At 47.1% G+C, this 16699-nt stretch overlaps 1 protein-coding gene and 1 pseudogene across 1 annotated transcript; both read right to left on the bottom strand.

Annotated features, from left to right (window-relative positions):
• Positions 1-5796: 5796 nt before the first annotated feature.
• On the bottom strand, positions 5797-15580 carry CMTM8 (CKLF like MARVEL transmembrane domain containing 8). Its single transcript, XM_077753735.1, has 3 exons — positions 15413-15580; positions 7758-7874; positions 5797-6244 (listed from the first exon to the last, which is right to left on the bottom strand). Exons 1-3 carry the CDS (start codon positions 15512-15514, stop codon positions 6161-6163), a joined length of 303 nt encoding a protein of 100 aa, XP_077609861.1. The 5' UTR covers positions 15515-15580; the 3' UTR covers positions 5797-6160.
• Positions 15581-15905: 325 nt separating this feature from the next.
• Positions 15906-16376, bottom strand: LOC144223032 (small ribosomal subunit protein uS12 pseudogene; annotated as a pseudogene).
• Positions 16377-16699: the final 323 nt, after the last annotated feature.

The raw sequence follows: 16699 nt of genomic DNA, 5'->3' as shown, positions 1-16699 counted from the left end.
AAGCACCACGAGTGGATCCACGGATTTGCTTCACCTGCAGGTCCGTCGTGGCCTGCTCAGGGCTGGGTCCCCTGTCATGCACAGGGCATTCCCTTGCCTCCATGTCCCCTCCCCCAGTTCCTCAACAGTCTCGAATTCTGATGGCACTAATTTCACAGCCGTGTTCCAACTTGACTTCGGTTGGTTTGCCTCAGGTTGTCTTCTAACTGGCTACTCCTTCAAGGTCTTCTGGGACTTGGCATGACCTTCCCAGCATCTCCACTGTGGCAGACATTGATTGAGCACATACTATGTTCTGCACACTGTGTTGAGCTCCAGAGGGCGAATGGGTCTGAATATGCCCACCTCTGCAACAGACCACAGACCAGGCGGGAGATGGACGGTAGTAAATCATCTTACAGCATGGCTGAGGGGATGGGAACCATAAGGACATTTCAAAATGCCCCTGAGTTTTCTTTTAAAATCAGCGTCACCAAGGTATAATTTACATAAAATAAAACACACCATCTTAAGATAATAGTTTGTGAATTTTGGCAAGTGCCAATGCACGAGCAACCCTCACCACACTCAAGATGCACCCTATTTCTATCATCTCAGGATGTTTGCCCATGCCCCTTTCTAGCTATTCTCTTCCACCTCTAACCCTGGGCAACTGCTGAATGGCTTTCTATCACAATAGACTTGTTTTGCCTGTTTTGAATTTCATATATAAATAGAATCATACATTATATATATATATTTTTTGGTCTGGCTTCTTTCATCCGGCGTAACATTTCAGTGATTCATCTACGCTGTCGCATGTTTCTGGTGTTTGCTCCTTTTCCTTGCTGAGTAGTATTCTATTGCGCAAATAGACCATAGCGTATTTATTCGCTGTTTAATAGTCACGCGGGTTGTTTCCAGTTTGGGCCAATTATGAATGTAGCAAACTGTGCATATTTTTGCCTAAAAGTCTTTTTGTGGACATATTTCTCATGGGTAAATATCAAGGAATGGAATTGCTGGGTCACATTATACGTGTATGTTTAACTTTATAAATAATTGTACCATTTTACAGGCCCACCAGCAACGAATGAGAATTCCAGATTCTCCAAGACCTTGTCAACACCTCGTACCACCAGTCTTTTTAAATTTGGCCTTTCCAGAGGCTGTGATGTAGCATCTCATTGTGGTTTTAACTGGAAAACTATGTACCTTGTTCCTGTCAGGAGTTGAGGCCCAATCCTCATTCTTAGAGGCTCAGTGTTCTCTGGCACTAATGGCCAACTTACTTCCGGAGAACGAAGCCATTTCCCATGGATGACTAATTGCATTTTTTTTATTAATTTTTTTTACATTTATTTATTTTTAAGAGATAGAGTGAGACAGAGCATGAATGAGGGGGAGCCTCCCAAGCAGCCTCCAGGCTCTGAGCAAGCATTTAGCACAGAGCCTGACACGGGGCTCGAACTATGAACTGTGAGATCATGACCTGAGCCAAAATTGGACACTTAACCGACTGAGCCACCCAGGCAGCCCCTAATTGTCTTTGAGACAAAAGGTCGAGTTCTCATTAGAAGTTAAAATGATCAGAGGCCAGGTTCATGTTTCATTCACACACAGCCTTCCTCTAACAAGGACTAAAGTCAGGTCACGAAAATTCCTGTGAGTCCCTATCCCCCTGCTGTTTCTCTTTTAGGGTCTTCCCAAGTTATCACCATTCTTAAATGACAGCCACAGGAAGGCTTGAGTCACTCTCTCAAGGGGACTCTCAAATCTCCCTTTTTCTACCCCCCTTCTATTGCTCAATAGCACTGGAACTAACGTTGGCTTATACTATCATTCTTGCCATCTACTTAGGGCCTGGTAGTGACTATCAGAAAGTAAATCAGGACCCAGGGGTTATGTCTTTGCTTGAAAGCCATGGTCCAGGATGTCCTGTGCATTGGTTAGGATGCGTGCTGTTGCACGTAACAGAAATTGGCTTAAGCAAAGTGAACGTAATTGCTCATGTCATTGCAAAGCCCAAGTTTGACGCCGTGACTCAATGATGAACCCATGAAGTTTCTTCCCATCTCTTTGCCCTTCCTTCAGTCACCTCCGTCCTAGGACTGGCTCCCCACTGTGGTCACAAAATATTTACCGACCATCCCCCCACCCCCACCCCCCCAACACACTTACTTCCTCAGAACTCTGCCACAGGCCAGCCCTGGGTCACACACCCATCTCTGAACCAATCAGTGTGGTCAGAGGCTGGAATCAGCTTAGGCAAAGAGACCATCCCCCATACGTGGATGGGTGGTTACTGAATAAAAACAGAGATTGATAACAAGAGGAGGGAGAAGAGGTGTGGGCCCGGCAGAGACAAGGTCCACTACGTCCTGGACTTAGAATTATTCTGAATATTCTGGGAAAAAAACCCTCTGCCATTGACATGAAAATCTTCTCAAATCACACCTTCCAAATGCAATGTCTCCTTGGCAACAACTTTCTCACCGTTCACCTTCCTGAGTCTCCCTCAAGCCCTACCCTCTTGTATATCAAATGCCCAAGTTCCCCCACCCCCTAACTTGTGACCATACAAGTCTGATCTTTCCCATTACCGTCAGCAATATGGGCCTAGCGATCCTGCTGTCCTTCACTGCCATCTGCTTACAGGTCACCTTGGACAGCAGTGCATGGCCAGAACTTCTACGCAAGGCCAAGCTGACGAAAGCTTCTTAACTTGTCATCTTACAGGGTATGTATTTGCTCATGTGCCCCTGGCCTTATATGCCCGAATTCTTTTTTTCTGTGAAAAATCCATCTTTCTAGGGGTGCCTGGGTGGCTTAGTCGGTTAAGCGTCCGACTTTCGCTTAGGTCATGATCTCGCGGTTTGTGGGTTCGAGCCCGGCATCAGGCTCTGTGCCGACTGCCAGCTCAGAGCCTGGAGCCTGTTTCAGTCTGTGACTCCCTCTCTCTCTGACCCTCCCCTGCTCACGCTATCTCTTCTCTCTCTCTCTCCTAGAAATAAATAAAACATTTTAAAAAAATGTAAAAAAAAAAGAAAAATCCATCTTTCTAATTAAAATAATAATTGTCTAGGGGACAGAAATACAAACTTTTAGTTGATTTTCTACCCAAGGCTATATCTTCAGCTAGTATTTTTAAATGTCTCTGCCCTATGCAGGGAAGACATGATGCATTTAAACTCTTTTGTGTGCTGATAGCCTAAAGGGATTCTTCTATGAAAGCAGCCATCTTTTTTTTTTTTTTTTTTAATGTTTTTATTTATTTCTGAGAGAGGAGGAGAGACAGCGTGAGCAGGGTAGGGTCAGAGAGAGAGGGAGATACAGAATCTGAAACAGCCTCCAGGCTCTGGACTGGCTGTCAGCACAGAGCCTGATGCCAGGCTTGAACCTACGAACCGTGAGATCATGACCTGAGCCGAAGTCGGACACTTAACTGACTGAACCACCCAGGTGCCCCGAAAGCAGTCATCTCTAAGTGTATGAAAATAAATGATACTAAACAGTCATGTCTTTGGGTTTTCTTGTAGTTTTCAAATGTTGGCTAAATATCTTTTGGGGCTAGGAGTTGGGACATTGCAACGGAGAGAGATTTAATTGCCTAAAACATGTCACTGATTTGCCATTAAGTGGGTAAATACATCAAACTCAAAACCCACCCAGCTCCATCAACTGAGGACTCGATGGTTTTGGAAGGGCAGATGGGAGCCACTGATGCCAGAGGACAGTTTAAGCATTCTATGTCCCGTCCTTGTAATAATATTTTTCAAACCTCAGAAACCTATTCTTTTTGTTACGTTTGCTGTACTGCATGTAGCCTTTTCCCCCCCTTTCTTAGGAGAAAAATGGAAACCATTTGAAAACTCATGGCTTCATCTGAACAACAGATTCTCATTGTAGTGTCTAAAAACCCGCACTTAAATTCATGAGCAAGGTCAGTATTCAAAAGAGGAAATAAGAATGTCCTTTCAGTTAAAAAAATCACATTTTTGGTTTTGTTGTTTTTGTTTTTTGCCAAACTTAGGTTGACACAAATGGCCAGGCTCCTGAAAACCGCAATAAACCCAACAAGCACCCCTGCATGGCCAGTGAGTATTGTTCTCTAGAATTAGACCTCGTGGTGCTACTGGCTCAAGAAAGCCCTATAGCTGTAGTTTTTGTGGAGAATATTTCCAAAGTGGGTTATGGAACTCTTCACCCCAGAAGCTGTTTCCTATAAATGGGGCCATGATTATAGAAATCACACACACACGCACGCACACACACACACACACACTCTCTCACACACACCACAGGGGGTGGGGAGGACATAAAACAGATTTCTTTCTTTTTTAAAAAAGCTTATTTATTTAGTTTTGAGAGAGTATGGGGGAGGGGCAGAGAAAAAGAGACGGCGAGAACCCCAAGCAGGCTCCCTGCAACCAGCCTGTCAGCACAGAGCCTGACATGGGGCTCGATCTCACGAACTGCTAGATCATGACCTGAGCAGAAATTGAGAGTCGGACGCTTAGCCAGACTGAACCACCAGGTACTCGCAGGCTTCTTTCTTGATGGCTGTTTCCAGAAGCTTCTAGAAACACACACCTGGAGGTTACAGTTCTTCCGCCTTTTGTGGAGCTTTAGTTACAATACCAAGTACTGAAAACACCCAGAGAGGACACAGAGGCATATTCATGCTCCGGGAGAGAAGTGAACACATTCTGACTAGTGATTTCAGCTTTTGTTGCAAAATCATCAAGTTGGAGGCTGTGCTGGTGGTGCCAGGAATGCTGCCCCCCAAGCATGGCGCCCGATCACCCGCGGCCCTGTGTTGCTCAAGTCCAGTTGTCACAGCTCACTGGATGCTGGCCTCCGAGTGGCCTCGGTACCCCGACCCCCACCTATCCCCCACACCTGTCCTCTACACTCCCCTTATTCTTGGCGCCCCCTCCCCCCCACTACCTCTTGGATCCAGAACCCAGGAACATTCTTCATTGTTCCTTTCGAAGGTCTGTGGTGGGTGCTGGACACTGAAGAAATCTCAACGCTCTTCTACAAGGTAAACAGAACTTGGATCGGAACTTACATATAAACAGGACGACCCAAATCACCAGACAACTCGCAACAGAAAGAACGAGTACTGCTAAGCAACAGCAGAGGAGTGGGGGCCTTGGGGTCACACCCGCAGAGTGTGCAGCTGACGCTTCTCACTGTCATCAACTATATTAACGCTTCTGTAGTTTTTTGTTTTTCAGAAGAAGCTCCCGTTAAAAAATCACCCACGACACACTGCCTAGCCAGCAAGAGCCATCCTAACCGAACACACTTCCTCTAAAGGCGCGTCTGCCCCGCTGCCTGGGGTTCTGTCCACCATCTGATGATCACTAACAATGATGCTACACAAGCCTCATTCTGGAGAAGGTAGGGTACATGTGTCGCTGTGGTCAGTGAGCATCTTAAGGTACAGGCACGTACTTCGCATTTTCACGGTTATGCACTTATTCTAATCCGCGTGAGGGACAAATGCCACCAGCACGTCCCTCACTGCATGTGGCTCCATTGCTTACGGTGAGCTTCTTGATGAACTGCAAGACCAGAGTTTCCCCAGGTGCTTTCTGGGAACTCCTTGGCACGTGAGAATCATGGCCACCAATGATCCCCAGGCCTGGGGAGATGGGTCTCTCCCACCCCTCTGGCCTGGTGGCTGTGGACCAGGGTCTCTGGGCAATGTCCCAACCAGGCATTCCCGTGAGGAGGAAGACATACCCACAGCGCCCAAGCTCAGGCTTTGGCAACAGGTCTCCTTTCTCAAATCAGACACCTTACCCGGAGATTTTGAAACATTTAATCAGAAAAAACGCTGGCATTTGAAGAGTTAGGTTCACAAACTTGACACAGTCTTAATACGAGCAATTTATCTATTTATATGTTGTCTAAGAAAATAAGGTCTATGAAGACATCCACAAGATATTTGAGAGTTCATTATGAGCTACAGTGATTTGCAAGTAAGTATCCAGTTAATGGTAACAAACCACTGCTAGCAAATTTAACTAAGTATATAAAAACATTAGTTAAATACAATTCTCTGGAAATATACATCATACCTACAGTTTGTTGTGGTTTTTTTTGTTTCATTTTTACAAGGAGGTTTCTTCCTGTTTTCTCCCTCCCTTTTAATTCTCAAAATGGCAAATCACTGGATGGTCCTGGATCTCCAAGCTATAAAGCTGAAATATGTGTTCCCAGCATAGCAGATGGTGACCAGGAAGGCGAAGAACTAGAGGAAACAAAGCATAATAGAAAGAGGGCTTAGGGCACATTCTAATTAGCAAAAGTTACCATTTCGCCACCATTGAATCAGGCACTCACAGCGTCCCTTGACTCCAGGCTTTCTCATCTAAAACTGCTTTATGGGTTCAATTGCCTTCCTTCTGAAATGATTTCTGGCTCTGCTAGTTGTTTAGCGGGGGTGTTTTGGTTGTTTTTTGTTTTGAAACATATCTGGAAAACTGGTAGTTTTGCTCAAATAACCACAGGGCGTTCATTTTGGGGTGAATATGGCAGTATGCATCCAAAAAAAGTAGACAAATTCCTAATTTAGCACGAGCAATTTTAGACAGGGCTTAACCTCAGACTGTCATACAGTCAGTTAAATAAAGGAGTCGAGTGGGTGGGAGGAAGCGATGAACGCACATGGTATGAATGGGGGTGGGGGTAGGAAAATGCAGGCCCCTCTTAAGGGGCAGCCACTGCCCAGTTTGGTGGATTCTTGCTGTAGGATAGCTTGAGCCATGTGCTGCTAAAGCTTGGGAATTTTTTTTAAGTTTATTTATTTAGTTTGAGAGAGACAGAGACAGTGTGAGTGGAGGAGGGGCAGAGAGAGAAGACAGAGAATGCCAAGTAGGTTTTGTGCTTCGAGCGCAGAGCTGGACTCAGGGCTTGAACTCAGGAAACCGCGAGATCATGACCTGAGCTGAAACCAAGACTCAGATGCTCAACAGACGGAGCCACCTAGGTGCCCCAAAGCTTGTGATTTTTAATGTCATGTGCATCATGCCCTATTCATTTAAATACAGATTTTTGAATATAAACCCAAGAATATAATGAATGACCATATTATCATCAATCAGCTTTAATGCTATCATTTTGGTGTTCCTGTCTGACTGCCCCCCATTCCTCTGCCAATGACTCCTTTTGGGGGTGGAATATTTTAAGGCCGATCTCAGAGAAACTTCTAAAATTAGTTTTTACAATCAGAACAACAATCTACATGGATGGTTTAAAAACACAAACAGTACAGAAGCATATATATTACAAAGCAGAAGTCCCTCGGGCCCCTCATCACCCAGCCACAGTCTCTGGAAGCTGGGGTGTACTTTCCTTGGCATCCCCAATGCATACACACACATCTCTTCTTCTTTAAAAAAATGTAGAATCATAGTGCGCTCATTGTTTTGCAACTGTCTCCCCACTTGAACTCCAGTCAGTAGAATTATTCTTAGACTGCCTCAAACAGCTCTTCTCCCTCAAATACTTATTTTGTTCCAGCTATTTGGCCTTCACTCAAGCTGAGGCTTTTAGCCTCTGTGTACTTCAGACCATCGGGAGGCCAATTTTTGATGCTTTCAAACCAACAAGCTAATGGCCGGTGTGTTACCACTGTGGAGGGTGCTTTCCCACCCCTGCAGGTAGCTGGGTCCTCCTCCTGGACCCCCAACCCCAGTGGGAGGAGGAGACCATGACCCTGACCATGGCGGGGGTGGGGTGGGGTGTTGAGAGGGCTCACTCACCGACGAGGCTGCCCAACTGTTGAAGTTGTGGCTGTTCGTATCCAGGGAGACAGAAGATGCATCCACCACAGCAGCCGAGAGGTATAAGACGAAGGCACTGCCATTAAAGCACAGCCCCTGCGGGAGACAGGACAGGGGTGGGGTGGTCAGGGAGTGTGCAAGGTCTGGGCACCTCTGGACCTTTGAAGTGGCCAGAACCGTGTGCCAGGACACTTGGGAAGGTTTTTTTGTTTTTGTTTTTGTTTTTAATTGAGGGGGAGAGACAGAATTCCAAGTGCATGTAAGCAGGGGAGGGGCAGAGAGAGAGAGGGAGTGAGAGAATCCCAAGCAGGTTCCTTGCTGTCAGTGCAGATCCCGAAGCAGGGCTCAATCTCATGAACCATGAGACCATGACCTGAGCCAAAATCAAGAGTCAGATGCTCAACCGACTAAGCCACCCAGGTGTGCCTCCCCACCTCCCCCAAAGCAGCTCTTCAGGGCCTCCATGAGGAGAGGCCTTAACACCAGCTTATACACAGCATAACCAGACACCCCTCACCTGCCCCCCAAGATACCCAGGCTGCCTGCTTGTTCCTTCAGCCACTTCTCTCTCTCAGTCTTAATCCTTGCTTCATCCAGATTTCACCCATGGTTACCTACGGGCTGAGGAAGGCAGGTAGCTGGGGCTGCAGCGAGATGGGCCCCACCCATGGCCCCAGCAGGTGCCACCCTTCAGCACCTGTCCCTGACCCAGAGCCGGGAGGCAGCCTTTCCCAAAGCAGTCCCCGCTGATCTATTCCCCCCGCTCTAAGAAGGGAGGGGCGTTTAGGGGAGCTCCTCAACCCTAGCAACAAGTTCTTTAAACTAAAAAGATTGTACGTATTCATAGAGCCCTTTGCGAACTAATCTCTTCCCCTGGCTTCGTCTTATTTTTTCCTATTCTGAGAGAAGGGAGATATTTAATACAAATAGGTATTTGGTTTTCAGTTATATTTACACTCTAGGAAATCATACTGTGAAATGTGCAAAAGCTGATCCTATCTGAACAAGGGTGAGAGGAGGGGGTGGGGCAAAACTGAGGCAGAAACCAAAGCTTTATGCAGGTAGGAAGAAGGTGGCTCTCAAGGATCTACCTCTGTAGTCTAACAGCTCTCCCTTGGTAATTCAGAGACAGAAACACGTATGGGCAAGGGGAAGAAGCAATATCTTTTTCTTCTTAGAGAAAGAAAGGCACACAGAATTTTCCAGATGCAGGTCCTAGCACTGAGGTGGGCTGTGTGTATCCCTGTTACCTCCTCCATAGTTTGCTCCATTATGCTGGGTTAAGGAGATTAACCTTTGTGAAAAGGGTACACAGGACTCAGGGTACCCATGATGCTCATCTGCCATAGAAATGTGTCCCCAGGAAGATGTGGGTTCCCTGGAGGACTCATTACGTTTGTTGGTTGTGAGGTTTTTTTAGGTCCAGAAACACATTTGTGCATTAAAATTTTTTTTGTTTGTTTGTTTATTCTGAGAGAGAGAGCACACACGGAGGAGGGGCAGAGAGAGGGAGACAGAGAATCCCAAGCAGGCTCTGGACAGTCAGCACAGAGCCTGATACAGGGCTTTAACCCATAAACCGTGAGATCATGACCTGAGCCAAAGTCGGACGCTCAACCAGTTGAGCCACCCAGGCATCCCCCCACCCCCCGCCTGCCAAATTTTTTTTCAATTGCACATTACCTCCAGAGTTTTGCACATTTGCTATTTGCCAAGTAAAGGACTCCTCATATATATATATTTGAAGGCTGAAACAGTTAAATGCAGTTACCTCTGAGGAGTGGGAGACCTGAGTTTTCATTTTGTGGCCTTAGTTTTCATTTAGTGGACCCAAATTAAAAATACTTTTTCATGTATTTTTTTAATGTTTTATTTATTTCTGAGAGAGAGAGAGACAGCGTGAGCAAGGGAGGGTCACAGAGAGAGGGAGACACAGAATCTGAAGCAGGCTCCGGGCTCTGAGCTGTCAGCACAGAGCCCAATGCAGGGCTTGAACCCATGAACCGTGAGATCATGACCTGAGCCGAAGTTGGACACTTAACTGACTGAGCCACCCATGCGCCCCCAAAATATTTTTTTAATAATTAAAAAAATTATTTTTATTTAATAAACTAGTCATGTATTACATCCAAAACATTAAAATGCTTAAGAAAACATTTTAAAGTAATGCACATTCATGGTAACCTAACAAAATCCAGTGTGGACAGAAGAGTCTGGAGTAAAAAGTCAGTCTACTCCATCCCCCTCAACCTTTTCCTTTGAGATATAAAGAAAACACCCACTCGAGTTAAGTAAACTCAGTGGGTTTTTTTGTCTTGTTTCGCTGGGTTTTTTTTTTCCACCAAAAAAGATACCAAGGGCAATTTTACACACCTGTCCAAACAGATGACCTCATTTCCTGCCATGACACAAATACCTTAGGATCTAACTTTTCCCCTACTGATGGGCATTTCATGTTCCTTGTTGTCCCAGGATTACAAACACTCCTCTGATGAATGTCTTTAAACATGTATTTGGGGGCCCCCCGTGCACCTGCAGTCCCCATACAAGGGGCGAGATGAATGAGAGAGCATTCGGAGAGGTCAGCCTGGCCAGCACTGCCCTGACACAGGCCCTGGGCCTTGTCCCCACTGCTGGGTAGCTGAAGGGCCGGAGAAGGAATGGGGACAAGACTCCCTGAGGATAGGTTTCCCCATCCCTTATCCATTTTTAAGTGTGGCCCAATCTATTTTTTCCAAGGAAACGAGAAACCGTGTCCCTTGGAGAGAAGCAGGGAAGGGCTTCCTTCCTTCCCCCCTGCACCACCCCACTGGGCCCTGCTGGGTTATCACAGCCTCCATTCCTGCTGCCTCAGTGCGGAAACTCCTCCTGCCCAGCCCCCACGCTGTCCTCCTCAGACTGCCAAATTCAGTATGTCTCAGGGGTGCCTGAAAGGGAGACTAGTGAAGATAGGTGGAGAGAGGAAAGAAAAAGGAAGGGCAAAGCAATGAGGATTGGAGGTTGCTACAGAGGTTCGAGGACAGAGATTGTGTGGCTACAGGCGTGGAAGGGGCGGCAGCCTCTGGAATCTCACTGAGCTTCATGGAAACACAAGGCCATAGGGCTCTAGAGCCCCTCCAATGCAAATTCCAATTCTCAAAGCATCCCTAGGCCGCAGGGAACCGAGAACAAATCAGCGTTCTACCAAAGGTTCCCAACTATTCTGTTTCGGGCGAAGGTGGAGGGAGGCTATTCTTTTCTGAAGTTTGATCCTTCTTTGGTACAGAATATTCTTCCTCCCCTGCCCCCCAATAAAGGCTCACATAGATAAAAACTCTCAAATAGCCGGCCCCCTTGTTGGCCCTCCACCTTATGTTACTGGTGCCCACAACTGACCAAACCTAACTGCGGAGAATGCCCCATCCCTTCACAGTGGAGAGAAGGACGGTTCCTTCAGCCTCAGAGATTTCCTGGAGGCTAGAACCGGGGCACCTGTGCGCCCTGGCCGTCAAGCAGACTCCAGGGTTGAGGGCTGTGGTCGGCAGTGGGGGACCTGCCTCCCATTCCTGGTTATCAAAGCCCTTTCGGTGTCTCGGTTCTTCACCTGCAAAATGAAAAGAATCCATCCCGTCTCCGCAATTAGTGTGAGGTTAAATGATGTAAAATATGAAGGGCCCAGCATGACCTCTGGCATACAGTAGGTGCTTCATACATGGTGGCTGCTACTTTTGCCTATAAAAGGAGGCTGTGCCCTCTGCCCTGTACGGCTCAGTGTCCTTGCAACGAGGCCGAAAGGATGAGCTGCGGAGGATGAATCCTCGGAAAATGCATTTGTGTAGGGCCTGGTGCTTAGTGCCCCAAGGAGGACAAGCATATTGCTTTGAAGTTTTAGCTCAAATGGGATTTGTCAGAAAGCACATCCCAGCCTCTCTGGGTGAATGATATAACCCGGAAAGCATGGGTACCATCAAGTCAATTCCAGTGCAAAGCTCATGTCGTATCGAGGGAAGAGCTATAGGCCAAACGATGAGACTCTGGTTTTTGTAATGTCCTATGGTCTGGTCTCCCAGCCACATTCCCTGTTGACTAAAGCCTGCTCTGCTCATCCCTTCTCGGCAGTCTCTGATTTCCCAAATGCTCTGAGAACCAAAAGTAAATCCAAAAGCCATCTGGCAGCAAAAGCTGACTTGCACTGACCTGGGGGCAATGCAGTCCTTATTAACCCTCCCCATACTAGCAGGAAAATGCATGTGCTAAACATGTCTGATTACAGTGCTGCCTGCAGACAGTCAGGGGGAGGTGTCACCTTATGCAGTAAATGAACCAGATTACTATTTTGCTAAAATTTGCGGGGGGAAAAAAAAACCCTGATTCTAAACATATCTGACCTAGGGGCGCCTGAGTGGCTCAGTCGATTAAGCACCCGACTTCGGTTCAGGTCACGATCTCAAGGTTTGTGAGTTCCGCATCAGTCTGCACTGACCATGCTGAGCCTGCCTGGGATTCTCTCCCATGCTTGTGCATGTGTGCTCTCTCGCTCTCACTCTGTCTCTCAAAATAAATAAACTCTAGAAAATAAATTAAAAAAAAAGAAACTTCAGCAAACATGCCTAGGAACTGAGATTCAGCAGAAGTGGAATTGAAGGTACTGCTCATTCCTGCATCTTAACCATTTGCTCTCCTGTTACAGTTTCCAAGTTCTCTCCTTCCAAGTTCACAAACACTTTCCTCAAGACATCCTTTAAGGCTTGTCTTCCTCCAAAACGGCATTCCTCCCATTCCTCCAGGTCACTTGGGTGATGCCTTCACCCCGTATTCCCATGTGGCTGTTACTTTGGTTCCCCACATCCAAATGAGTCTTTCCTCCCGTTGCCCAACCAGGGAGGTGGGACCCCAGTTCCCATGAGGCTGCGTGGCGTGGGCTGCCCCAGGCAGCTTTGGGTGCCTTGGCTGGAATTCCTTTCAGAGCCACGTTCTTGAGAATCATAATGGAAAATTCTCACTTTCATATTTGGGGAGACTGTCAAGAGTCCGTCAATGTGTTCTGTGAAATCAATGAGACCTGTTTTTGCTGTTGTTGTTGTTTTTGTGTGTGTAGGTTAACTCAGCTAGCTTTGAAAGCTCCAGAAGGAACCAGGCCAGATATATCCTGAGCAGGGAGGGCACTAAAGCCTGCCAGCTTCACTTCAGTCTATACCGCACACACACTATGCTTCCAATCTGGTTTATGAGTCAGTTATTTGGAACTGGATAGTTTTCTGAAACACTGGCTGAAAATAAGCAACCAAAAAGATAGTATCGTTTCAGAGCTCCGTTTTAGACATACACACATGTGGCACCACTTGGGTTTTTTGTTTTTTAAATCATGCAGCCACTTCAACTCCCCAGCAAGATTACAAATGCTGCAAGCCAAGGGGGACTTTGCCTTTTATCTCTGAGTTCCCCTCAGGATGTGCGTGATCAGTCTTCAAGATGACAGTAAATGCTGCCCCCTCTTCGAAGAGTTTGCCAGCTGTCTCCAGCTGAGGTGGTAACTTCCATCACACTCCGTACATGCCTTCACTTTACCACGTGTCATAAGGTACCACGATGGGCGGCTTTTCTGTGTTAACCTGACTGGGCCGCAGGTGCATAGATATCTGGTCAAACATTATCCTGGGTCAATCTATGAGGGTTTTGGGATGAGATTAACGTTTGAATCTATAGCCTGAGTACAGCAGACCGCCCTCTCTAATGTGGGTGGGCCTCATCCAATCAGTTGAAGACCTGAATAGAACAAGAAGGCTGAGTAAAGAGAGAACTGCTCCTGACTGCCTTGAGCTGGGACATCAGTCTTATTTCCTGCCTTTGGGCTTGCACTGAAACATCCGGTTTTCCAGTTCTCAGGATGCTGGACTCAGACTGGAATGACACCACCAGTATGACAGGCCTCCAGCAGGTCGACAGCAGGTCCTGTGGCCTCCCCGTTTCCGTGATCACGTGAGCCAATTCCTTCTAATAAACCTCTTTATGCACACATGCATGCGCGCGCGCACACACACACACACATTCTCAGTTTCCTGGAGACCCTAATATCACCCCTCCCCTCCATAGTGATGTGGGGAACAGAGGGCAAAAAGGAAATGGCAGGTAAAACGAAATTTCTCTGTCACCAGGAGACCATTGACAAATACTGGAGGCAAATGCAGTGGGTAACATTCCTCTGGGACCCCCCACCCCACCCCCTGCGTCCTAATGTTAAAGCCTTACTAGAGGGAAAACAACCTTAGTTTGACAGCAGCAAGTCCTCCTAGCTTAGGAGTCCTCTTTAGCCTATGAGAGTCCTTCTGGAGCCTTCTCTTTTGTCTTTACCTTCCCGAACTCCATAGTATATCCCAGTCACTCCTCGCAACCCCAGTGAGGCTCTTTCTGCCCACGGGTCCTGTCCCCTTGCTTTAATTAAAAAAGTCACCTTTTTGGCACAAAAGACGTCTCAAAAATTTTTTCTTGGCTGTCAGCTCTGAATCACCACCATTCCAAAACCTCATCAAACTATAGTGATGCCTGATTTTAGACTTCCAGACTCTGGAAGTGTGAGAAGTAAATTCCTGTCATTTAAGTTACCTGTCTGTAGCATTTTGTTATGGTGCCAGGGCACCCTAGGGTACATTTTCTTATCTGTTTCTCCCCAGACTGTATGCTCCCCTTAGATTAGCGTGCAGCCAGCACGGTCCCCAGAGCCAGGACAGGACTCCAGTCCCCCTTGACCACACCTGCTTCCAAATGTGGGGACATCTATTTGTCCTAACAGTAGTTTCACTTTTCATTCTACCCCTGTACCCGCTGTGCACCCCAATATCAAAGAGCCCTGTGTGCACGGAAGCGAGACCTGCCAATGCTGGGGCCCCACCACACCTGTTTCCGGGGGACACTGTTTACAGGGAACAAAAAAGAGCTGGACTTCTCTGCATTCAGTCTTCTGAGAACTGGGCTGCTATTCTGCCCGAAAGAAATTCCTGGGGGCACCTCGGTGGTTTAGTCGGTTAAGCGTCTGACCTCGGCTCAGGTCATGATCTCACAGTTTGTGAGCTCGAGTCCCACGTTGGGCTCTGTGCTGACAGCTCAGAGCCTGGAGCCTGCTTCAGACTCTGTGTCTCCCCATCCCTCTTTGCCCCTCTCTTGCTCATGCTCTCTCTCTCAAAAATAAGCATTAACAGGGGCGCCTGGGTGGCTTAGTCGGTTAAGCATCCGACTTTCGCTTAGGTCATGATCTCGAGGTTCGTGGGTTCGAGCCCCGCATCGGGCTCTGTGCTGACAGCTCAGAGCCTGGAGCCTGTTTCAGTCTGTGACTCCTCTCTCTCTGACCCTCCCCTGCTCACGCTGTCTCTCTCTCTGCTAGAAATAAATAAAACATTAAAAAAAAAAAAAAGCATTAACAACAAGGACAATTAAAATTAAAAAAATGAAATTCCTGGACCTTCCCACATGCCCAGTTTCACAGTCAGGTATAAACCACCTGAGAGGCAACTGGAGACCGTAAAGATTATCTGCTGTGTTGGGTTCTGGTTTTGCCCCCGCTTTGCCGGCAGAGGGACAACTGAATTGAGGAAAGAAGGACTTGGTTCGAACCTGCCTAGTGGGCCATGGCCAAGATGGCCGGCCGCGGGCTTCCTTACCACTGTTGTCCAGGGCACCTGAGGGATCCTGGTGTAGGTCATTGTTATGTAGATGATGAGGAAGAAGACGGTGAGGACCCAGTAAAATACGGCTACAAACATGACCCAGCCAAAAGCAGGGACCCGGAAGTACTCGGTTCCGGCGATAAGCGTCCACACCAGCAGTCCCAGAGCCTGTAAAATAGTAGAGGCAGTGGACAAGAAAAGAGAGACACAAGAAGAAAAGAAAGAAAGAAGCAGAGACAGAGAAAAAAAAAATACAGAGTGTCAATTACAGCTTTTATTCATATTTACACATACACACGACTAACAGACATAAGACGGGATGCAAATTCAGGTGCCCACAAATGCCAGAAGATACAATAAATGAAGACGGGAGGCCGCATAGAGACCAGAAAACAAGAAAAACGATGTCCTCTTGTAAGGGGCAGTCTCTACTCAGCTCCAGCAAACTGCTGAGGGCCATTTTTTTTTTTTGGTATATATGAAAATTTATTGTCATGTTTTCATCACCCAAACTTAAGACCTTGGTCTTTCCTTCTTGCCTTTGTATAAGGCCAAAAGAGAGACATTGGCTACTTTGATGACCTTAAAGTGAACTCCAGGAATGTCACCAACAGCATGACCTTTGCGACCAAATCCAGCAACCAGAACCTCATTGTTTTCTTCAATAAAACTCAAACAACCATCACTGGGTATAAAGGCGGTGATTTTCTTGCCATTCTTGATCAGCTGGACCCTGACACACTTCCTGATGGCAGAATTTGGCTGTTTGGCTTCAACCCCTACTTTTTCCAGCACAATTCCTTTTGCATGGGAAGCGCCTCCAAAAGGGTTGGCTTCAGGGCTGTGCCCAAATGGGCTTTCTTGTACTGTTTATCGTGCCACTTCTGATCTAGGTGGTGGCTACGGAGCTTCCTGGCAGTACAAAGATCACGACACTTGCCCATCCTGCCAGCACCGCGGGCCCGAGCTGAGGGCCACTTTTTTTTTTAACATAAGCTCTGTCGCCTCCAATGTGGGGCTTGAACTCACGACCCCAAGATCAAGAGTCATATGCTCCACTGATTGGGCCGGCCAGGTGCCCGTGTTGTGCACCAATTTTGTTAGAGCTTCCTTTTCTCCCCCCAGGAAAACGCAGACACTCAAGTTTGTACCTGGTAATCTTGATTTTTAAACATTTAGTTATTTCTGGGAGAGCGTAAGCAGGGAAGGGCAGAGACAGGGGGACAGAGGATCGGAAGTGGGCTCTGTGCTGACAGGTTGATGGTGGCAAGCCCGACATGG

This window comes from Crocuta crocuta, unplaced genomic scaffold (genome assembly GCF_008692635.1).
Source record: "Crocuta crocuta isolate KB4526 unplaced genomic scaffold, BGI_CrCroc_1.0 scaffold655, whole genome shotgun sequence".
Classification (NCBI taxonomy): Eukaryota; Metazoa; Chordata; class Mammalia; order Carnivora; family Hyaenidae; genus Crocuta; species Crocuta crocuta.
This window is presented reverse-complemented; position numbering and strand designations above follow the sequence as displayed.

Excerpts from the sequence above, each read along its gene's own strand:
- CMTM8 (XM_077753735.1), bottom strand. The coding sequence starts at position 15,514 with ATGTTTGTAGCCGTATTTTACTGGGTCCTCACCGTCTTCTTCCTCATC. Across the intron at positions 7,875-15,412 it reads AGGTGCCCTGGACAACAGTG|GGGCTGTGCTTTAATGGCAG; the intron begins GTAAGGAAGCCC and ends TGTCTCCCGCAG. Across the intron at positions 6,245-7,757 it reads ACAGTTGGGCAGCCTCGTCG|TTCTTCGCCTTCCTGGTCAC; the intron begins GTGAGTGAGCCC and ends TGTTTCCTCTAG.